We start from the raw sequence: 25120 nt of genomic DNA, 5'->3' as shown, positions 1-25120 counted from the left end.
GATCGAATCCCGGCCACGGCAGCCGCATTTCGATGGGGGCGAAATGCGAAAACACCCGTGTACTTAGATTTAGGTGCACGTTAAAGAACCCGAGGTGGTCCAAGTTTCCGGGGTCCCCCACTATGGCGTGCCTGATGATCAGATAATGTAAATTTCTTTCGCTGCATCTTTTCAAAAGCTAAAACAAAAAAAATGTTCTTTTAGATATTCCGTGTTCGTATATTTCAAACATACTGTTCGAAATTATTCTAATATTTAACTCACCCGCGCAAAAGCGACCTCATCATTGTGTCGACACAGAAAACGTAGCTTTCGTTGACGCTTTTTTATAGATCTGCTCTCCGACAACATTAAAGCAGCAGTAAAATGTGCCAAATTTATCTACAAAAGAATGGGATTCTCGGCTTGGTGAGTACACACTAAGTGAGCTTAACTAGCCGGTAGTGAAAAGTACCCGCTGTGTGGCTCTCGCTTTTCACCGTCGAAACGAAGGTTCGTAGTAACAGCATGCTACGCGTACCTATTATGGAAAAAGCAAACCCTGAGGATACCCTGCAAGGCGGACTAAAATCCCGTGTCTGTCTACTTACGCGGGCCGTCCAGCCAAATTGTGCTACTTATTATCGCCGCTCTTCTAAACCTTGCCGACTGGAACCTCCTGTGAATGAAATGGCTATTATCTATAGGTTGTAGTGGCGTAGTACGTTATGGCCCGCAAGGAACCTTCGCTTCTTGCATTCTCAAGAGAGACCGGTTTTCCAAACGTGGGATGACATATCCCAGTGACATTGTAACGGGCACTCAGGCGGAGCAATTGTACGGCGACCATCGCAAGGCTAAAACCGCCTGTTGCTACAACCCGCCACCACTGTCTTCGGCAATGTTCGGGTCTCTCTCCAGGGGGAATATGATGTATTTTAGTATTTACGGAAACAACTCTGACGCCACGACACCACTCTGGAAGGGTTCGTTGAGATTTGTATCTCGTTATTCAATCAACACTAACGAGCAAATTTTCCTCCTTTCTTTGTTCCACCAATAGGTACGGCTGGCAGGCGAAATGCCGGGGAAGAAATCTGGGAGGATACACTAGAGGCTGCAGGTTCTGAGAAATAAACAGTTTACTCTTGTATTCTGTTTCGGCTAATCTCAGCCGTTGGCGCGTTCTTTTATTAAGTAGGTCTGCATCACAGGTCAACAGAAAAAAAAAACAATCGTAGCATGTGCTACTGCAGCATCGGCACGCAATGCTCACGAAGGCTTTCGAATATCATCACAATAAACAGCAAATAAGCCACATTCAATCAAACTAACCCGGCAACAAATATGTATGCCGAGCACGGCCCTCGTAACTGCGTTACTTTCGCAAACGTCACCAAACATAGAAAAATTATGTCATATACAGATTTCTCCGCATGACGGTTCGGCAGAACAGCAGGATCAGCCGATATCAGCAGGAATCACTCACAGTGGATGGAAACCAGTCTTGAACGCCATGCTATCGCCGTACAGGCCGCGGTAGAAAGGGCCGGTGACCGCATGGGCAGCGTTTTTTTTTTTTTTTTGTAGACCGCCGACTGCGATTTCTTATCCGCTTCGCTTGCCAAGTATGCAGGTCTCTACTTACCGTAAGATGGTAGCTTTGTGGAGCGTGGAATCACATTGCATTAAAGAACGGCACAGGTTAACCAAGTAAAATCACCGAACGGTGCCCACTCCCTGTGTCACATATACAACAGCGCCAGCTATAGAGGGATGCCGATGCCACGACATCAATGAATTCGATAATGACACACTTCGCCCATGCCTTTGCTTTCGCGCGTGATTTATATGTGCAAGCAACATGCTGTGACTTGCCGAACCGGCGGTGATTAAGTCGCTAGTGTTCGAACTATTTAACGCATCGGTTTGACTAGAAAGTAAAGGAGAAACGCGTAAGCTTTGACTTAAACGCCTGCGATAGCAGTGATGGCTTTAAGTGAAATCTGCAGCGCGCTTTCGCCCGAGCGTGGGCCACCCTCCTGCGCGGTGCAGTGGGACGCATGCATAAGCAAACCTCGATTTCCAACATCCATGTAGCACGTGGGCCGAATTTGGCGAAAATCCACGTAACTAGCGCACAAGCGTCCGCGTCAGGCTTATGGTGCAGGAAACGAAAAAGCCCATTCTCATTCGTCGGAAGATAAGAATGGCCATGACAGCATGATGAACATGCTTGTAAAAACGCCAGCCACGACACCGGTATATAATGTTAACGGTCCCGAAAATGGAAAACGATTACCTAGACAGTGCCTTGAACAGAATGCGCAGCTACAGAAGTCTAGGCTCCGGTATTTCCGCACCATACACAGTCATCCTCACAGGAATGCCCTCGGCCGAAGCCTCCCGATGCGCAAAATCAATTATAGCCCTTGTTCCCTGTACTTTGACATGACAGTTCACGAAATGAACACCCTTGTCAGTTCATGCTATCGCAGTTCATGTCATCCTAATTCATGTCATGGCAGTTCACTAACTGTCACAGTCGGCAGGGCCTCTGGGCAGACGTCGGCGGTCAGTTGCGGATGAGTCCCTTCGATCCTCGCTTGACGTCCGCATTTTTCTGCTTTGTGACGCCGTTTCTGGGAGGCTCGCAGTCCGGCGCACCGAAGTTTGGAACCTGTAGGTAGGTTTCTCCGTAGAAGTCCTTCAGATCACCCGCCACAGCCGCCACGGCGATCGAGAAGAGACCGGACACGAAGAGGAAGCCAGCCGACGTGCCCAAGTAGGAATGCCGCAGCCGTCCCAGGTCGTAGAGCCAACAGTTGCCGCTGGTGCCGCAGGTGCTTTCCCACACCTGGCACGACCCGTCGATCACGGCACCGTAGATGAGCGGGTAAGGGATGTACGCTGCAGTCACCACGAGACAGAGTTTGAGGAACGGAAACAGAATTTGTTAATAGCGAAATTTTGGCATTGATGATACAATTCATCTGGCAAAACTTCGAGAGAATACAAATATTCGAGAGACCGGACATAAAGAAATGTGGTTCGCGCACACCCCGAGAACCTCTTATGAAGAGCAATCTTTATCTTATACATTACCTGCGCTGTTAAACTTATCGACAAAATTTTGACCCCTCCAGAAACGGAAACTCTCGCATTAAATGTTTTTGTCAACTTATTTGCAAGACTAGACCATGCCTTCTTATGCTCCTAATTTTGTTCCGCACTGTTGTTTATGTGTGTTGATTATTTCTTGCCGTCTTGTTTCACTCTGTATTACCCGTTGCTTTGTGATGCTTTTTTCATTTCTCATGTATGACTGGCTGTCATCTTGCTGTTGTGCCAACTAACAAGGGGTCGGGACCTCGTCAAGCTGTCCAAGCTTTTAGACTCGTACTCCTCCTTCTTTAAGGAAATAAATAAATTGATTGATTGATTGATTGATTGATTGATTGATTGATTGATTGATTGATTGATTGATTGATTGAAAGTAACCCGCTTTTAACACGGACCTCCTATATGCCACTCGCTCCAACGAAAATGTGCCCGATGTGCATGCGTTTTAATAGGGTTCAAGAATTGGCGAAGTTTCGGAATACACAAATATTCGAAAAGCCCGAGTCACGGATATCGACTCGAATACCAAGTAGCTTTCTGTTTAATTTCTAGAGTAAAGAAAAGAAAGACAGGTGGCGGGAAAGGTAATATAACAGATATATCCTCTAGGACACTCATTTCGACATTGCGGTAGCAGCTTTTGATGAATAAAACTTGAAACGTCATGGCAATTTATGCAACCATGACATGCCGGTCTTCCGCGTGAACACACGTAGAACGCAAGGTAAGATTATTTGCGTCAAGAGCCAAAAAAAAAAGTGCGATCTGTGCAGTACGCACAAGGAAATCTGGCAAGTATAACCTGTCTTTGGAATCGCATTTGCGCAACTGCGGCGTTCGGTAATTATATAGGAAGGCAGCACTTACAGAGCAGATTCGCCAGCGCATTTGCCAGTCCAAGAGCGATGGTCTTGTCGCTGGGGCTTATGCTCCTGGATTAAAAGGGACGAGAAAATGACGATAATTAAGCAGCCGCCAGTAAGCATGAGTAACGCCGCATTATCGACATCAACCTCTGTGCCAGGGAACTCACTGACGCCACAATACACGCGATTTGAAAGCACGACGCACGATATTGCCTTGCCAAAGAAGCGCGACATATGCAGGCTATCCAAGCTAACGTTAGCCAAGCTGTTAGCGAAAACACACACAAAAAAAATTAAACACGATGCAAGATACAGTCGCAAGACTTGAGGTGTTACGGTCGTCAGTGGTCTGAAAAACAAACACAATAGGTGTATAATTGTATATTGCACCGACTCTCTACCCTTTTTTTTCTGAACATCTTGGCTAACGCTAGCTGGGACACGCAGTATACTATCATGGCGGTATGAAACGCCTGCAAGAAACTAAAAAAGTGCATTTGTGTCTCCACATAAGACAGTATGCGTGACGTTATAGTGCGATCCATTCATATACGCTTAGGTTTAGGCCTAGGGATAGAATGCGTTGAGCACCCGGGTATGCTATGGTCACGGATGCCAATTTCAACAAAGCGTTGTTAGCCTAGCGACAGGCTTGCCATGCTACCCCAACTGAGATATTGAAAAGAGAAAGATGGAGAAAAGATGCGCTTTAATGCTGGTTAGGTGCTCTGATTCCTCATCCACAAGGAGGTGTTCTACTTTGTTTCCTCTTACTGGCGTTTAATAGCGTAATACTACATGCGTACGCCAGAAGGCACGCGAGTATACGCACAGTATCACATGCTCGCGGTCTACATAGTACCAGAAAACAAAAACGCACCGTAGCATCGTCTCTGCGAATCATTTAGCACTTTGTGGAGCTTTGGCAACCTACGTATAGCCCTGTACGTCTAGCGCAGTACAAGGGGGGTGGGGGACAGTTTTACGGCATTAGTGTGCTGACAACTGCCGAGCATAAGGGTTCATTGCATGGTATCAGACACCAAAGTATACACGGACGTGAGTTGGCTAGCCATGCAGCTTCAAGAATAGCTCTCATGTGCTGCACGCTACGTAACATAAGTGCGAGTGTGAGTGTTTAACAAAGGTTGCGAATAACGTGCTCCTCGACCTGGAGCGAATGCTAGATTTAGGTTGAGCCGAAGGGTGCGGCATTTCAACATTGCCACCCATCTGTTGACACACATCACTTAAGGATAAGAGTTTGCACCCTCTCAAGTTATTTATTTCAAGGGTGAATAGGAAGTCCTCACTCTTAAGTGGGTCTTTCTCTTTTTTTTCTTGCGACGGTCGCGAGTATTGCGTCGTTGTTTCTATGCTCGAACGTTCGAAATGGTCGCTTACACATCGTGATTACACGGCAAGATCTTCTGTCACACATACTACAAGTTCTGGAACCGAGATGTTGCTAGACCAAAAAAAGCTAGAGGTGTGTTTTGATATTTGCTGCCTCGAAAAGAAAACTGAAAATAAATTGTGCCCACTTCAAAAAAAAAAATGCCGGGAAACCGCCAGTTACACCTCAACACTCCGTTGCTTGAAACGCTACTGACCAACAAACTTTCCTTCATGCTGTGAAAAAAACGGAAGTAAACAAATGATCGTAGTATTCTGCGCGACGTGGCTCTTTGTTTGCGCAAATCTATGCAAGGCCTTTCCGTTTCAATTTTCTTGACTCTCTCCAACTTTTCTTCACCGCGTTTACCCATCCTGATAGCAGTGCACCCAGCGAACTCTATGCTGTTCTGGTTAAGTGCCCTTCTTTCTATTTCCATTTATTCCTTTGTTTCCGATGGTAATGAAGTGCATTTTCACGCAAGGCCTCCTAGCCAACATTTCCCCATTGCATAACAATTGGAAAGCTACAAACTTTTTTGCGATTTCACGTCTTAGCCACTGCAGCCACTTCCCTCTCTCTCTCTCTCCCTTCTCCCTTCCCTCAGGCTAGGGTAGCCAACCGGATTCTTGACTGGTTAACGTTCCTGCTTTCCTTACATCCCTCTCTCTCTATCTTTACACAACGTTCGCATTAAACTCTAAACGCATCCTGGTAATATCAAAGCAGACAAACATTGCGGCAAACTGCGGTATAGGAGCAGCTTCAATCACACTGACGTCCAGGTCCATCGTTCCATATATTTGACGATGTACAGACAGATAGAAACTAGAGAAAATCACATTAGCGATTAATGTGTCTGCCTCTTAAAATTTCTCGCATAATGCCATTGCGTTCCGTCCTTGTTGGCAAACAGCACCGCACCTTCGAAAAACGCTTAAGGCATCGCATCGGTGCTTACCGCAGCATGAAGAGCGTGTGGCTCACGGACGTGGACACGCCCATGAATTGGATGAGTGAGACTATAATGATGAACTGCACAAACATGGGACAGGTTCCCTTGCAGAAGCCCACCACGGCGTTGCCCGAGAAGAAGTCGCTGTCGTCGAACGTTTTCAGGCACTCGCAGTTAGTAAGCTGAAAAAAAAAAGCATCGCGATTCCTTCGTTAAGAACTTCAAGTCCAAGAGTATGCTGACTAACAGTGTTTCACCTTGCGCGATCAAACAAAAATTGCCCCTCCTCCTGTTATAGCAACAATAAATGAATAAAGAGACACTGATGGCAAGTGAAGTACGGCGTCCAGGAATGCAACACCGGGCAGGGCAGACGTGCTGCATCCTGTGCACTGATTGCATTGATAGGCAGAAACGAGTGCAAATATTGTTAGTTGCATGTGTGTATGTGATCGCTTAATCGTTTTAGATTTTATCACTAGGAAGTAGATATGTACTAAACTTTGTAACTCCTAATATATGTACATTGACTATGGGCCCACACTAGCCTTTGGATATACGTGTCCAACAGCTTTCTGCACAATTCGTGTAAGAATGAGAAATAAAGCAAATGAGTTGATAAAAAGTACGCTTCTCCAGTTTTGTCTCCATTCCTTCACCATCACGTAAGGAACTGATTGAGCCCACCGAGTTACAAAGTATTTCATGTTTCACGCGCAGTACGCTACTTATAAACATGGGCATAAGTTAGGACGGTGCGCTTCCTTCGCCCTGTGCGAACGTCTACGACACAGCGGCGTTCTTATGACTTTGCGCGTGTGTTTGCTTCGCCCCTGTGGTATCGTTCCCTCACTAATTTCTTTGCCTTTTATCCTGCCTCCCTCAGTGCAGGCTAGCAAGCCGGACATTCCCTCTTCGTTAACCTCCCTTTCTTTCAATTTATTTCTCTTTATCTCGCTGTGCACTGAAAACATCAAAAACAAATACCGCTTGATAGACGATAAGCACTTTTTTTTGTGTGTGTGCGCGTGAAGGGGAGGAGGAGAAAAGGGGAGTTTTTCTTACAGCAGTGCTTCCTCAGGCTTTGTAACCTTTGAAACCTTGTAGGGGTACTCCCCATCGAAAAGATCGCGTGCCAACGTGGCGTGAGCTAGCAGCTGAGGGCTGCGAAAAGTGTCACTCCTTGACCTTGGGCTCGCTTCAAAAAGAGAGGGCCTGTGGTTTTCCCGGTAGTGACGGAAGAGCTGCTTGTTTTTATTCAAACCTTTCATTCGCGGTTTAGCACTTTCGTCCCTCTCGAATTTCTGGAGTGCCCGAAACTGTCAACGCATGCATGCCCCGCAGAGACATGTGACCAGAACGTGTGACGTCGCAGTCGTCCATGCCCTCCTGTCATTACCCGGACAGTTGAGAAAAGTGAATGAAAAGAACAATGTATGCGAGAAATCAGTGGTTGTAGGATGAGTTAGCAATTGGGCTTTTGAGAGATAAAGAAGTTGAGAGCCCGTGGTAACTTTGTACGTGTTGAGCATTATTACTATTCCTTCTTCCCGCGCCAGACATTGCTGCGTGAACCGTTATTGGCACAAACTTGATAGCTGAGCGTCCTAAGCACTCGGTTCAGTGTAAAATAGGCACGCACGCCTAAGGCCGTGTGGTCATCCATGTTTCGTAAACTAGTCCCATATAAGGGCAGATGCCTACAGCACGTTGCCATAGGAATGCGCTATCTTCTTAACTTCAGGACTGAGAACATCGAGCTTCATATATGCCTTATGATGAAGGTGAGGCCAGCTAAGTTCCGAAAAAGTGCCGAGCGACCGGCAATGTTTTAGTGTCACGTGTTCTGTGCGACCGGATTGTTGCCATGGCGAATAAAGAGTTGCAGTTTCGCGCGAAATGCGAAGCAATGGCAACGGTGGCCAGCGCAATATTGCATGCTACAAGCACACCCGGCTCGGCGAAAACAACATTCAGGCAGAACGCATCCACAGCCACAGCCGAGGAGCTCGAAGTCTGCAAGCAGGGCCGAAGGCGCTCGCTGTCGCTATGCGGTGCAGTAGAGTGCCTCGATCTCCTCCTCGCTCCGCTCCCTACAGAGCGGCGGGCGAGGAGGATATCAAGGAACCCTACAGCAGAGCTAATAGGCCCGCGGCGTTCGCGTGGAACAGATGCGGGAAACGGCACGTGCACTTGACGGCGAAAGCACGTTTTCTTTTGCAGCCGTTCGTGACAAACTCGAGCCACCGCCGAAACGCGTCATGTATGAGGCGTGCACTGCAGCCCGCCTCCTCTCACGCGATCTCCTCAGAAAAAGAGCAGATCGCCGAAAAACCATCCTGGCCGATGTGGCTGCCGGCATAGTGGCCTGCGTGGTCGTGGTTGTGCACAGGGTTGATTGAAATTGCGACGCTCCATGAGGGAATAGACGGTAGTGAACACGGTTGGCTCAATACCTTTGACACCACGCTCGCTGTGCAAAGCAAGCGAGAACCCTCGAGTCCCTATCTCCGGAAATAACGTGCACCTCTTCACTTCTACGTCAAACGCACGGCAATCCTTGAGGACCTCTCAGCGGAACTGCACAGCAGATGCTGAACAAGGACGTCGACTGCTATGGACAATTAATGATATCGGCAAGTACTTATGTGGAGAATATGCGCAAGCTCAAACTGTGCTTATCAGTCCTCAACGGGGCGAATCTGCAGATATGCACTTACACCTCTCCTGACATATATTCCTAGCTGTTACAGTGCGCGTGGCTTCTGGCGCAAAGCGGAATATCGTTTTTCGTAATGTCGTCAGCACTGGGGTGTTTGGTTTCGCTGAATAACTCCCGGTCAAAATCCAAAAATTCTTCTGGCACGCGTCCACTCTGTTCCAGCTTTGCTGTTATCACCAAAAGCATATGGTGCCTTGTGCAAATAACGTTCACAGCTGCTTATCTGTGATAACTTTCTCTGCGAAATTGAGAGGCATGGCCGCGTTGTTGCCTATTATGGGCCGCCTTTCTCAAGCACGACTTCATCGCCAATAAAACTTGCATCACCTCACTGTTACTCCGACATTATTACATCATTAGCGTTATGTTACTCCGGCTTTATTATTACATCATTATCGTTTCATAGGTTCACCTGGCTAGATCCCTTGAGTTTTTTTCGAAGACACGTAGAGGTATGCGGACTGCATATATGTAGAAACCCAGAATTTGCCTCATATATGTAGGTGCTTCTGAGCCAAGTTCTGTAGATCGATAATCAAAATTACCTTAGTGATGTTGGCTCCGAACTCGGCGGCCGGCATTTGGCAGCCGGCAAAGCAAGGCGAAAAGTACACGGTGCCCCCGACAGGTTCGCACACAGGCTGGTAGCTCTGCAGAGTGCAGTCACACTGGTCGTTGCACTGGTTGTACAGGTCAAGCCTGGAAACAAAATTTCGGGCTGACGGTTTAGTAAATTGCCCCAGCCCTATTCACATTTCTTTTTCTCAATACACGAGAAATTTATCCTTATTATTTAATACTTAATTGTTTGGTTTGGTTATGAATACCTAATTTTTTGGTTTGGTTATGATACAGATAAGAGTAACCTTTGGGGGTCAGCTCGTTTTAATTTCACGACAACCAAGCCGAAGTTCGAGGATGCAAACATGAATCAGGCACCGACATACCCTACCACACCGCGCACGACTGTACTCGGGGATTGCGTCCTATTTCGTGACCACGTGGCTGGCTGAAGCAATGTTAATGGATGTTGCTAAGCAGTTTCTGCAAGCACAAAGAATGCTGCTATTTCTGATCCTAAGCATTCCTTTACCAACCGTAGCAAGCAAGAAGACGGGCAGTGTGCTTGCATTTATTTCGAACTCACTGTACGAAAAATAAATACTCCCACAGCTGCTTTTACAGAATATAGATAGATGTGTGAGCTTAGCAGTTTGTGTCTCGTGCCGATGGGGGCAGCAGAATCGACGCCAAATTTGTTCGCTCTACCGAATCACGCTTGGAAAGCAGCACACTCGTTTCGGGAGGCTCACAAAATCAAGAAAATTAAGTTTTCTTCGTTTCCATTAATTAGCACCGACCGAATTTCAGCCTCCAAAGACACTCGCACATTCACCAACAAAAAGCGCGCACTCACTTTCCCTGGACGAGAGAAACTCCTGGCATGGTACCGTACTCGCACTTGACGAGCATCGCCACAGCAAAGCCGCAGGAGGCGGCGAAGATGACGACCACGTTGTACCAGGCCAGCACCCGGGGTGCCGGCCTCAGGCGGTGTATCAGCAAACCGGAGACCAGGAAACTCGCAGTGTTGAACACGGATGATACCAGCCCTTGAAGAGATCGAAGGGCATGCTACAGAAGAGCATCACTGGCAACACAACATGGCGAACAAAAAAAATGGAAAACAGCTCAGGGATTGGAAACGACAGAAAAAGAAATTGAGTACAAATCGGTTTGCCCAGTCCGCACTTAGTACGGTGCCGACGTGGTCCGAAAAAACATGTTTTGAAACCTGAGCGACAAGCGTAGAAACTATTGTAGACTATATTCAGAACACGTGTATTGTACTCTAGCTTGACACGAGAAAGCTAACGAGCATAGACGTACTGGCGCACTAATTACGATGCTGCCTGCGCACGAACTGCTGTTGGCAGGCGTTGCCCATTTGTCTACCGTACACGTAGGGACGTGGATGTGGAAGCAAAAAAAATAAGGATTCAAATTCATCACATGCATTACACAATGATCAGCGTGATCAACAATGGGCGCTTCAAGTTTGATGCCGTCAGGAACTGCAGAAATACAATAAAATCCATGCATTTTCTTACTCGCCATGCATCTCTTTCTCACAGTCTGTGTGCTAACCTGAGTCATACTCGAACTTCGTGTGTCCGTGCTTAGCCACAGCAGTATCTCGTCCGAAGGACCTCACCAGAGTATTCGGCACAATTTTGCTTGGTTTGTGTTCTTCACTAATATTTACTAATTGAACTGAAGTGCTTTAAGGCACATGCCATTAGATGTATGTGTGAAGTTCCCGAGATGGGCTACCATTACATTCTCGGGAACCTTCATTGCCGAGAATGTAAAAGTTGCTAGTAGAAAGGCAAATGTGGTGAAATTAAGGCAGCATTTTGTCAAGGCGATGCCCCCCAGCGGCCTCTTCTCTAACTTATGTCGTAGAGAATCCTAGCGCGTTCCAAAGCTAGGCCAGCTGACTTGCGCAACATGCAGCAGGACTGGTGGAAAAAGAAATGATGTTAAAAGCTATTGCGTTGCGGGAGAGCTGGCAGCGCGAGGTGAGAAAAGAAAGCAGAAGTGTACAGACAACAATTGAGTTAATGCGTGCACTCTATGCACCCCGGCACGCTCGTGCAAGTCAAGGTCAGTGTTTCTTTTTTTTTCAAGAACTAGATATTGACCCGGACGACCGGTTTTTCGATAGCCTTTTGACACGGCCGCTATTCGTGCTGACAAGAACCCTGCTTGTGCAGGCGAGCTCAGTGCGCAATCAACAGCAGCTGCGTACACCATACATTGCTCTCCGGCGCGCTGAATGGGCGTGGTTGCGGTAGCGTGTTCTCGGCGTTCGGCTGTGCTCACATAACAAATGGCGCGATAAGATGTAGCGAACAATACAACTTCGCTCGAGATAGAAACGTAACAAGCTCGCCAGCTGCAAACGAAAACTAGAATCGCAATGCTTCGTCAACAGATAATCTTAGTCTGTGCAACACCACTATAAATCTGGTGCTTTGTTTAACGCGCATTGGCTAGTCGTAAAACAAGATTGTATGGTCGATAGGACTGACATGAGAGACAGCAAGGTCGACCAGAAAGCACGTTACGCTTGATACTAAACGCGACGACTGAGGCGACCTTTCAAACATTGCAGATTGAGTAGGCCAAGGATGAAGCCACACCACGCGTTCACAATGGTGCGCGTGCTTGCTTGTGCACATGCCTGATCGGCATTACTCGCGCCCTAAAGGTAACAGCATGTTGTGTGCCCCACTGCCAGAGTTAATATAAATACAAATGCTTCAATTATATTGTCATCTGAACGAATCGGGTTGTCTTTTGTTGTTGCTTATAATATAACGCCATTACACAATGCAACTTGAGCGGATGTCGTGCATTCGTGCATAGTCATCTCATTGCTCTTTCTTCACTGAAGAAAAACCAGCGAGAAACCCAACGCACAGAGAAGATAAAAGACAGCCAGCTTTCGAAGCTGGTTGCTCTTTCTTCTCTGGAATTCATGCGTGCGTCTGTCTGTATGCGTAGTGTGCCACCCCTTTCCAGCCATTTCTTTCTCGAAGATCGTGGAGGCATGCACAAGATTGTTGTGACGAAATGTCTCGTTATCAGCTCATCTGCCTTCTGATCAGTGCCTGGTCTCTGCAGGCTTAGCGTCGGCGACTCACCAGCGAACGCGCTCGCTCGGGCCGCCGAGTTTCGGAACTGCACCTCCATGTACTTGGCCGAGAACATTGTGTAGCCTTGCAGTCCGCTCACCATCAGCATCGACACGAACAGCTGGAGTACGTAGACGCGCTTGCGCAGCAGCCGGGACAGCGACTTGCCGATCTCTACAGACGAAAAAAAAAAACGGATCACGTGACAAACAAACTCCGGAAATGTCAAAGAACAAGGCAATTCAGCTAAATATTTAGAAAACAAACTCGAAGGGAGAATAGAGCTGCCCGAAATAGTACACTAACACACACATAAAGAAATTAATGCGGTGGACGTTCTACTCTGTGCTGAACAGTTGCACGCAAATACAGTGGACTTTAGTTGATTCGACCTTGACCTAATAGGCTAAACTGGTTCGAATTATCCGATGTTCAAATAAAGAAGTTCTTAAGACACAAGGATGCATTCTGGCACTGTTGAGCATGGTCATATTATCCGACCCGAAATTAACGATAAACGTGCCAGTAGCCTTGCGTAACAGGTGAGTAACGTGACTCGAAACACTCAAAATTCTTGTTCAAGACGTCAACAGCCCATGCAGCATCTATGAAAAAAGAAACATTTCCCACGAGATTAAAAATTACAAGGAGAAAGCGACGTTGTATACATTCGCAAGCTCTGTTGGAATCCACAAGTCACGGGTAATCGTTCGTGAAAACAAATTCGGTTGCTACAGCTAGCACAACGCGAAAAGAGTAGGTTGCGCTGTCTCAAGCTTGTCAACTTCTCCCTGAATATTCACATGTTCACGGACGTTCACGGACGTTCACGGAAAACGAAAACTGAGAAAGAGCTCGAACACTTCGCGGCCTGTGCAATCAGCCTGGAATTACAAGGTTGAATCGAAAAAAAATATATTTATTTACTCCTCAATTGCAAACTTCATGGTATGGCCGTGAACTATATTTAATCTTTCCGCAATTTCTGGACTCCGAGAAGCTTTTACGGCAGGTAAACACTTATTCAAGATTATTTTACAGATGCAATGTTGACGAAGACATCGACCATTCGACCATGTAACCTGCATTTGCAGTGGCTTCAAACCCCAAGAACAACGTTAAAGACACCTTTGAACATACGCCAAGACATGCGCGCATGTCTTCAGCTGCGGAACATCTTTGCACCATGGCAGTACTCTGCCTATAGCCCAAATCCCAATCTGCGTGCCAATCTGCATCGCTCCTTAAGACCTTGCGGTGCACAGATCTCAACCAGCCACTGTAAACTTCATCGCGGTTCGCGTCTATAAAATGTCCCGAATCTGTGTGTACGTTTCTGCTTGCATATTTGTGTACTTCTTTCTTTGATTTTCACACATTTTTGTTCTTTGTTGTGTTCATCTGGTGTACTATTCCAAGCTTTTAGCTAAGCTAAGCACTTCAGTCATAGTTAAGAACACTCCCTCTCCACTGGAGGATGGCCAAACTATAGGGCAGCCGCTGTGAGCGCATTGATACAAAAAGATAATAATAATGCCCCCCCCCCCCCTTGCAAGCGAATGCCCACTTAGTTCACTGTTAATACTTGTCACTTAAAGGGCAACCGCAACGAAATTTCACCATGTAGAAAGAGTAGCATATCCAATATGATAATTTCTAAGCTTTTTGGAGTTTTTAAGAACTATCTATTGCAGAAAACATAATTCTACTGCTTGAGCTAGATTATCCAGAGAGGCGCACGCACATTCCACGGGGACATTGCGCCCCATGCTACAGAACCAATCTTGTGAAAGCTGCAGAGCTGTTAAGTGCTTAATTTTCTCATTAACAGCCTTTGAACAGCACTTAGCGGGCGAAGCGTGTTGATTAGCGCGTGTGACGTAAATCCCAGACCATCGCCTGTTGCACTGCGGGCATCCCCTCATCTCGGAGGTCATGCGATGAGCAGTGCTGGTTCTCAAGTACTGAGCTCGGCATCACTTCAGGCCAATAATAATAATAATATGTGGGGTTTTACGTGCTAAAACCACTTTCTGATTATGAGGCACGCCGTAGTGGGGGACTCCGGAAATTTTGACCACCTGGGGTTCTTTAACGTGCACCTAAATCTAAGCACACGGGTGTTTTCGCACTTCGCCCCCATCGAAATGCGGCCGCCGTGGCCGGGATTCGATCCCGCGACCTCGTGCTCAGCAGCCCAACACCATAGCCACTGAGCAACCACGGCGGGTTCACTTCAGGCCAGTGGCAATAGCCACATCCGTTGTTGTCTTTCTTTTACATTTTTTTAGCTTCAGTATCAAAAACGTAATTTTTGCGAGCTTTTAGCGACGCACTCGCTTGTACTTCAACCCTAAAATCATGCACGGAGATCACCGCATATATACGCTATCTGAAACGCGGTTTCGTTATTTGGTCCAAACTATCGTTAAGGGTGGCCCTTGAAAATCATATTAACCGCATGCTTGTCGTTTCACTTGTTCAGAACACGTTAGATATATATTCCCGACTGCACGCGCAGGTCACCATAGGAACAGTGGCGAGAGACTGACCCGACAGGTGGCTGGAATCGGCGCGTTTCTTGAAAACCAGCGGCGGGTCGGGCAGCCGGGCCGGCATCACCTTGGGGAACAGCAGCACCGGTACGCTGGCCAGGAGCAGCAGGCAGCCCCAGAACACGTAGCCCAGCCACCAGCAACCTATCCATCGCGGGTCCGTCGTCGGAATGTCGGGACTCACTGCGTCGAGGCATATGCGCAATCACCAGGTCAAGAACCTTAAGCTATAGGAGGTCCTATCATACACATAACTTTTAAAACTTCGCAGAAATACTTTCGGCAGTTCCAGAGGCGCGACAACAATGTACACGGAAGAAACACAGAAACGCACCGATCGACAAGTTCCAGCCGTAGTTTACTTTCACTAAAGCTCAGATTACGCTTTACACATACATCTGCCCGAAAACGTTTTTGGAATGCGGAAAGGAAGGAAGGAAAAAGTGGAGAAGGAAAAACAGGGAGGTTCACCAGTTTAGCTTAACCGGTTTGCTACTCTACACATGGCAGCGGGATGGGGGGGGGGGGGAGGGGGGCTGAAAGATGGGGAGAAGAGATAGAGAGAGCACATAACATGGAAACTATAGAAGAAAGCTCCGAAGCATAGCGATCTCTTAACCGGCTTAACCAGTTTGCTACTCTACACATGGGACCGGGATGAGGGGGATGAAAGATGGGGAGAAGAGATAGAGAGAGCATATAACACGAAAACTAGAAGAAAGCTCCGAAGCATGGCGATCTCTTAACCGGCTTAACCAGTTTGTTACATATAACACGAAAACTAGAAGAAAGCTCCGAAGCATGGCGATCTCTTAACCGGCTTAACCAGTTTGTTACTCTACACATGGGACCGGGATGGCAGGGATGAAAGATGGGGAGAAGAGATAGAGAGAGCACATAACACGGAAACTATAGAAGAAAGCTCCGAAGCATGGCGATCTCTTAACCAGCTTAACCAGTTTGCTTCTCTACACATGGGACCGGGATGAGGGGGATGAAAGATGGGGAGAAGAGATAGAGAGAGCACATAACACGGAAACTATAGAAGAAAGCTCCGAAGCATGGCGATCTCTGAACCGGCTTAACCAGTTTGCTACTCTACACATGGGACCGGGATGAGGGGGATGAAAGATGGGGAGAAGAGATAGAGAGAGCACATAACACGGAAACTATAGAAGAAAGCTCCGAAGCATGGCGATCTCTTAACCAGCTTAACCAGTTTGCTTCTCTACACATGGGACCGGGATGAGGGGGATGAAAGATGGGGAGAAGAGATAGAGAGAGCACATAACACGGAAACTATAGAAGAAAGCTCCGAAGCATGGCGATCTCTGAACCGGCTTAACCAGTTTGCTACTCTACACATGGGACCGGGATGAGGGGGATGAAAGATGGGGAGAAGAGATAGAGAAAACACATAACACGGAAACTATCGAAGAAAGCTCCAAAGCATGGCGATCTCTTAACCGGTTTAACCAGTTTGCTACTCTACACATGGGACCGGGATGAGGGGTATGAAAGATGGGGAGAAGAGATAGAGAGAGCACATAACACGGAAACTATAGAAGAAAGCTCCGAAGCATGGCGATCTCTGCAAGAAAACTTCGGCTGAGTGTGTTGCGGGTGGCCAGGCGGACATTACCAGCAAGGCGCATTTCAGAGAACTTCGCAAATTGAGCGAAATGTGCTGATAAACTTTGTAATTATTGCTTTCAGGTCAGATTATGTAAGTGCGAAGCTGAAGCCGGCGAGTATAGTGAAGTCGTGTCCGCGCAGCGGAAACCCTATATGCAGCACCACTTTCACGATATGCGACCTTAAAGTGCGCTACGAAATACGTGGACGTTCCAGTTAACAGTTTCCCAGAAGCGTGCACCTAACAGTTCGGAACGAGCTTAACCGGAAACGCAAGAGATTTTTCTAAGCAGATTTTGGGGATGCGCATCCCGGAAGCGGCGCTATAGTTAAGAAATTTCTGTTAAGCAGACATGGTTTCACTACTGCCTGGCTCCGACTTCGCAATTACAACACGTGAAATGTTACAAATTTTACAAATATTTGCATATTTAATCAATAAAAATTATCGTTGAAACTTTCTTTTTTGCTGCTAATGTCTGCCTAGGCACGTATATAGTCTATCCACAAAAGCGGTATGGAGCTAGATATCAGAGTTTCTTTACAAAAGAAACAGCTGGCATATTGTGAATGCCTTAGCCTATCTGCAAAAACAGTATGGAGCTAGATATCAGAGTTTCTTTTACAAAGAAACAGCTGGCATAATGCGAATGCCCATGCGCCTTAGGCTACAGGGTGACCGGGGCGCCAAGCTGGCGAGCAGCCATTGCACTTACCTGGCATTCGTTATACTTTTTTACCTTAGTGAAGCATACGTACATTCGTGTTTACTCATTCGATCACTTGAAGCGCAGCCGCTACTCGATTGAGAACGGCGTGCCCTCGATTACCCGCCGCAGTAGCCGCCAGTGGATATAAAGCGTTGCGGTGCTCAGCGCGAGGTCGCCGGTTCGACTCCGGCCGTGACAGCCGCGTCGCGATGGGGACGGAATGAAATAACGCTCGTGCATACCGTGAACTGGGTACACGTTAAGGAACCTGGGGTGGTCAAACTCATTCCGCTGCCCCCCCCCCCCCCCCACCCCTCGACTACGACGTGCCTCACAATCAACTCGTGGTTTTCGCATGTAATGCCGCAATATTTATTTCTTTAGAGTCCTTAATTGTAGCCTTAGCAGATTATAAATGACAAGTTCGGATCGAGCACCGCCATTAAGGAACCGCGTGACGAGCTCAAGCGCAGCAAGAGCATCGTGAAAGGAAGCATGGAACATAATATCTCAAATCATATCTCAAGTCATAACTGCGTCTGAATGAACAACTATTAAAGGCGGAAAAAGCAAAACACGATAACACCATCATTCGTCTTCTTTTGTCTTTGACGTTTGGCACCAAAGGGCACCTGTGATTGCAACGCAGGAAGCCAGTTGACCTCCATAGCGTGAAACAATACTACTCCTTTCGCTGCACGTCTAGGCCGTGCTCGGACAACAAGCACAAGTATGTGTATTGCAAACATCATAACGAACACCCCGATAATCACGTTTATCGGCTCAGCCTTACGCGTCACGACCACTACGACTGCATAGCTTGTCTCATTGAGGTTGTCAAACACTGTGAAAAAAAAAGACATAATCGCTATAAGGAAAAGCACAAGAGCTAAAAAAAGATGTCCACACTGACAAAGTGCATTAAGAGACTTAGATGGGCCAGTTGGTTGCTGACTTAATGAAACATGATGGTTAAATCAGGGCGTGTAAGGTCGGCAATTGTCCTCCGTGCATTCTTTCTTTTTCCCGTCCTTACACGAGCCGATTTACCCATGCTTAATCAAGCGACAAAGTGAAGCCCCAATACAAACGAACATGGCCTTTCTCGTGGCCTTGGCCTTGCAAAAAAAAAGAAGAAAAAAAAAGACGTGGCATGGTCTTTAAATTTGCGCGCGCCGAGGTCGATCAGAAGTGGTGCGCCATGGTAATCGCATCCGAGAACGAATGAATACGTATAGCTCGATGGAGCGCGCTGCACTTTATCATGCTGAACCTATTGGCCAGTAACATATATCATGCGCGACCAAGCGCTCTATTTTCCCTGAACTGTCGGCGCTTCGGCTGTCGGTTATGTCGCTGGCTGTCGTGATTGGACAAACCAGATTGGCAGGCCTTGACTGCACCGCATGGCACGGCCTTAGTGGGACGGCGTACAGAGAATTCCTGAACGCTGCTAAATATATCCCAGTAGGCATGTTCCTTTAAGTCCGTACGTCAGCCTGTGTGCGCAAACTGTAGATGTACCGAAGCAATGTGTATCAATATATAACGAAGATACATCTTTGCTTGCTTAATTTCCAGACCAGAACTGCAGTGCTCCTCCACGAAAGTAAATAGCGCCTGTAAAATGGAGGGATTCCTCTCGTTCGATTCTATTTCTTTCATATCCTCCAATGTTGACGGCCTGCTGTTCCCGTTGGTGAAGGAGGAGGGGAGGGGGGGGGGGGGGGGCGTTGCTCTGACCACTCACGAAGCGCGAAGAGATATAGCATCGGAATAAAATAATTGCATTATCCCGGCCTCGGTTGCATTTGTCGGTTCAGATCTCGCAGCCTCTCTCTCTCTCTCTGAAGTGAGACCAGAAACAAAAGATGGCGCACAGAAAAATACGTTGACATAGCGTTGGTGTACAGACTTACGGAAAGGGTCTTCATAAATAGAGAGGCTCAGACTGGCACCGAGAAAACCCAGTGCAGGTCCAATGGATCTGAGAGCGAAGCTTGCTCCTGCATAAAGAACCAAAGAAAAAAAAACGAAGTGATGTTCATCATGCCCTGAAAAAGCGACGGTCCCATACAAAGTGCTTCGCAAGCGTGTAGTATTCTAGCAATTATAACACTTAGTTCGTCGACACCCTACGCGTAATAACATTTTGTTTAACTAAAATGAAAATAAAGGAGAGAAATTTAGTCACGGCTTAACGGCAACGGCTACTCTTTTTCACATAGCAATAATAATAAAAATGATAAGATAAGAAACGATCGACGCTTCTCACACAAGCTTTAGCCGTGTCTATCACTTGCCGCGACTTTCTACGTAACGTTTACAGCCACGGTAAGCCATCCGTGGTAACAACCGCGGTAGTTTCCTGTGCAACAGCAGTAATTTAATGGCTGCGCGCACGAACGAGCAGGGTAACCGGTATGAAAATAGTTTCCTCAAGTGGAGTTTTCGTAGCCTAAGTCTGTACTGGACGCAGGAGACATTTGACTTGATATCGCAGCCAGTGTCATCGGACAAACGATGGAAGTTAGAGGGATTTGATCGAACGAAGTGATAATTTGTCTTACTCTTTGTAGGCCTTTACTGCCCGTTTTCAATTCCAAAGCGATTAGGTATACAAAGTTACGCTTGGCGATGACAATACAAACGACATAGGAGAAGCTGATTGCTGACCAAGTTGTAGATGCTGTTAGGCAATGAAGGGACAGAATTTCCGCGGCTTCCTTCTTTTTTTCACTTGTCCGTTTATTTCTCGGTACAGCTCTCGCGTTATTAAAATGCGAAGCCCAAGAAGTCGCTGGAGAAAGAGAATAACTGCTTCTCTAAGGTCAAACTTTCGCTGCAACTGAACATATAAGTATGAAAACCTCATTATTCAGTTCATATAAACATCACAGCGAAAGCGTATGCCAAGCCCTATTTAATTCCCTGAGTAATATTGCACACACACACACACACACACACACACACACACACACACACACACACACACACACACACACACACGCACACGCACACGCACACGCACACGCACACGCACACGCACACACACACACACACACACACACACACACACACACAACTTTATGCCAGGATATTTGGAGTCATTGCCCGTAACTATTCAGGTAAAAGCAGATGAGGGTGCATCAGAATTCTACCGTCATATCTACATCCCATTCTATCCTACGCTATATGTTTCTTTGTATTTGCGTTTTTTAAATTTTTATCCACCAAGGTTGCTACGTGACACAATGTGGCAATGAAATTGCATAGGTAAGCACGGAGATACGTTTCATACAGACACTGCAACAGCGAATAGTGAAGTGCATTGTCCGTGCATCGCTCAATATCGCCGTGTCGGTCCCGTTCCAAACTTCACATCCCTGTGTGCTTTTCGCTGTCCGGCTTTGTGCCAGTCCAAAATTGATGACGGGCAGGCCAGGCAGACGCAAGCGTGGAACACTTCGGACAGGGGACATTTTCTTTATATGACACACCTCAAGACCTTATACGTCATGCGCTGAACCACCCCACGACGCCACCGATGTAGTCCAATAACCCTGTATGATGTTTCGGCTGGGCGAGAATAGTCAACAGCATCATTGCTTCGCTAAGATTATAGTGCTATGTGTTTGCCGCTTCCGTGTGGCCTTCTGCTCTCACCAATATACACACTGACCGCAACCGCTCGATAAGGCCATTCCCGTTTACGTCGAACCTGAGCAACAGCCGCTTAACTTTTCCTGTCGGTCGGTTGACTCAACCAAAGTCACCCGTCTACATCGAGCTAAAGAGGAACAAGAGGCGTAACAAAGGCTGCTTTTCCCTTTGTTCGTCCACGACAAAACATACGAACGGCGATAGCACTCGAGAGCCCATGCGGCGTCGATATTTCTTTTCTTTGTAGCTTCGGTGCAAAGGGAGTCATATATAGCACATCTTGAAAGGCGGAGAACAAAAGCTCGGACACATTGCCACGGCCAACGACAAATCGTGAGTACCGGCCATGTAGCAAGCGAATGTCTGATTGAGCGTTCTATATATACACTTGCCTGCAAATGTATATAGACCCGGCGATGCGCAAAATCATGCCGCTTGATTAATGCGCTAAACCTCTTTTGCGCACTAGATTGCAGCATTACATGACTACATAGGAGTGTCCGGCCATAACGTTACGGTGAATTTATTATCGTCAAGTTAAGTATTAATATTCTCACTTTGATGACGTTAGAAATTTCAAACAAAAGGCACTGCCCAACAGCACTGAAGAATAAGCGCGTGTACTAGCAGAAAAGCGACCTTTTTCTGGGCTAGTGTCACTCCTACAGCTGTGGATTCAGTACATAGAGTTTTCTGTATCTTTTTCCCTCACGGGGGCCTACAGAATATAAGTAATCCAATACCGTCAATGCTACGTGACAACTGGAATAAAGTTGTACATTTACATTTTACCGTGGAGCTTCACACTGAAAAAACAACAACAGCACAAGACCAGACAGCACAGGTAGGTTGTTGACAACATTACATAACGTCTACTTCGTGTGCCCAGATAGTGTCTGGATGGTGCTAATCAAAGAGATAGGGAAAAGAGCCTAGTGCCTCGGTACACCTCTCGCACGACGGACCGGGAAAATTCAGGCACGATAGAGGATAGTATTTCCAGCACGGGTGGTCTACAAAATTTGCAGAAGTATTGCAGCACATGCTATCCGCCATCAAGCGTAATGCATCCTGTTATACGTTGTACCCCCCCTCCCCCCCCCCTCTTCTTATAGAAGAAAAAGACTCAGCAGTGATGAGCCAACGACTGTGCTAAGTGGTTCCACGTGAGCTGTATTACAGAATAATTTGTCATATGGCATCATACATAAAAACTAGGGGTGCGCGAATAATAATTTTTGAGACCAAATCGAATGCGAATCGAATAGTGCCAGAACCTAATTGGATCGAATATCGAACATTTTCCTAATAGTTTTCGAACAATGAACTGCCATTTTCACAGTTGATATAAAAAGATCTTCACATCCTAGTATTCATAAAAAAAAACGTTAGCGAGTTTGTATCATTACACTGCACGCCGTGAAGCGTTTGTTAAAAGCAGGAATGTAGCATCGGGAGCAAATAAGCTGTTTGTTCGCATACACAATTCTTTGGAGAGCTCGAATTATCACTGCATAGCCCTATATTGTGCCAATCCATCACGAATGTTACAGTACTTTTTCTCACACCTTATGTTTAATTGTGCACAGTGGACGTTTTAAAACATACGAAAGCTATTCGAAATAGATACGTATTGACGAATAGTGATTATTCGACTTTTTAGAAGTTCCGAATATTCTCACACACATAATAAAGATCTACACGGTTTCACATGACCACATGCGACTATCGGTCATAGAGATTACCGTGGTAGAGTTTTCTCATTCTTATTCTTATTATTATTTTCTTTTGATTTATGGCTAGAAGATAGGCAAGCCTATCCATTCTAACAACGTGCACAAATAAAACATGACATCCTTTTCAGAGCCCTATATGTAACCTAGATGTTTCAAAGGACCGGATATCGAAGCAATTAGTCGGACAGACGGAAACAGCACAAACTAGAAACCGAGGAAATAAGTCCGCAGTGCCCACAAAGACGTTCTATTATGCCTACTCTTTTGCCAAGCGCTGGATTGCAGGTTGACACTTCGGTAATTGCGAGCTTCATACGAGAAAACAGTTCCATGTCTACATAGCGGGCCTGCGAGTTCATGCGCGTCGCAAACGTTTTTTGAAGAGCCTGTGCCCTGCCTTGTACACATTATTCAGTAACTGAGAGAGAAAAAGTTGAGTCTACGTACTGCACCGGCAGCCTCAACGTGAGGACAACAGCTCTGTTTGCTAGCGACGAGGAGCGGACTGAGTACAAGTTCACAGATACAACAGTGCTCACAGCCGAAGTCTTATCGATGCATGCATTGCTGCTGTAAAATCACCAGTCAGAGTCAGGCGTTTCTCAGGATAACCTTCAGCACAGCCTTCGGACAGAGTAAACGATCCAAACCAGCAGGCGCAGGACTTACCGAAGTACAACGGTGAGCTCTTTTTCTTGACGCTGTCGTCAATGTAGCTGCTCCCGGCTACATGGAGGACGCTCTGACCGAATCCGTTCAAGAAGGATGCCACGAACAGAATTATGAACGGCAGGTAACTCTCCGCTATCTGGGTCGTGCAGTCGGGACTCACGTTCACCCCACCGCCGCCTCCAGCAGCACCGCAGAACTCGAGGCTGGCAAAGTCCGCCGGCTGTCCGCGCTCGCCTTCGCCGGCGAGCAGGTGGGTCGCCGGCCCGAAGATGACGTAAGGCAGGGCCACGGCCAAGGAACTGCACCCGACCACCATCATGCCCAGCGAGAGAAGCTTCGGCCGGCTGATCCAGCTGGCGACGTAGCCCAGCGGAATGTCGAAGAACACGGGGCTGATGCTTTCGGCGACGAGGATGATGGCGATCGACTTGGAGGACAGGCTGAACCGGCGCTCCAGCGTCGACAGGACTCCCATGGTGTAGGCCTTGTAGGCCGACTGACACATCGCCAGCAGGTTGAGGAAGAAGAACAGGCACCTCGGCGACGCGAACGTTTGCAGCCACTTGGGACGCCACGAACCGAGGCCGCACTGGAAGTCGCGAACATGCGTCCGCATGGGTCTCGTTTCTGCTTCGTCTCCGCTGGTCATATTCGATTTCCACGTTTTCTCTGGCGAACGATGCGTGGCGGCTCACTTGTACAAACTAACGGAGTCATACGTTGAAACGAATTCTGTAGATATGGTGGCCAGTGTAAGAAATTACTTCCTAGTTGAGAACTAAGGATCCCGGAAGTGCAGAATAATTTCTTACAGGTCGATGCTCGCAAGTCCACTCAAACAGTGAGGCTACTTCGTGAAATCGCCCGAAATTTATAGTCGGAGAAACAGAATCGCTTTAGGGCGCCAAAACAGCGTCGGTGGGCTTGTTCTGACTTGTCGGTGGTTATCAAGCTTTTCCAGCCTCATGCGCGACGACGTTCCACAGGTTGCGCAGAAATTCTTGAAAGATTAGAAAATCAGCTGGCGCTTTCAAAAACAAAATGCTGAACTATCATATCAAGACAAGATCGTTTAGCCAACTACAGAAGCTTCGCCGCCTACGCTGAACCGGACAATAGCAACTACTCAGCGAGAGAAAAAGAAAGGGGGAGGGGGGAAGGGGGAGACCAGGAAGCGGCTGCGATCACACAATCTTATACGCGCAAATGTGCTTTGCGGCGGAACCACACACCTAGCGTGACGTAAGCGTAACGTTCGAAGTGTTAAGTCTTACGTTTTGTCGCACATGTTAAGTACACTGTTGCGAACCTAGATGCAAAGCGTGACACACCCGAAGTCCTGATGCATCGACGCGTTCCACAGGTTGGTTCTAGACCGAGACTGTGCCCCGGCGTGCAGCTTACGTA

General features: G+C 47.1%; 1 protein-coding gene across 1 annotated transcript; it reads right to left on the bottom strand.

Annotated features, from left to right (window-relative positions):
• Positions 1-1103: 1103 nt before the first annotated feature.
• Positions 1104-25107, bottom strand: LOC139060062 (solute carrier organic anion transporter family member 74D-like). Its single transcript, XM_070538846.1, has 9 exons — positions 23711-25107; positions 19562-19648; positions 15295-15480; positions 12752-12916; positions 10459-10654; positions 9587-9740; positions 6326-6501; positions 3970-4034; positions 1104-2889 (listed from the first exon to the last, which is right to left on the bottom strand). The coding sequence occupies exons 1-9, from the start codon at positions 24360-24362 to the stop codon at positions 2555-2557; spliced, it is 2016 nt and encodes a 671-aa protein (XP_070394947.1). The 5' UTR covers positions 24363-25107; the 3' UTR covers positions 1104-2554.
• Positions 25108-25120: the final 13 nt, after the last annotated feature.

This window comes from Dermacentor albipictus, chromosome 5 (assembly GCF_038994185.2).
Source record: "Dermacentor albipictus isolate Rhodes 1998 colony chromosome 5, USDA_Dalb.pri_finalv2, whole genome shotgun sequence".
NCBI lineage: Eukaryota > Metazoa > Arthropoda > Arachnida > Ixodida > Ixodidae > Dermacentor > Dermacentor albipictus.
This window is presented reverse-complemented; position numbering and strand designations above follow the sequence as displayed.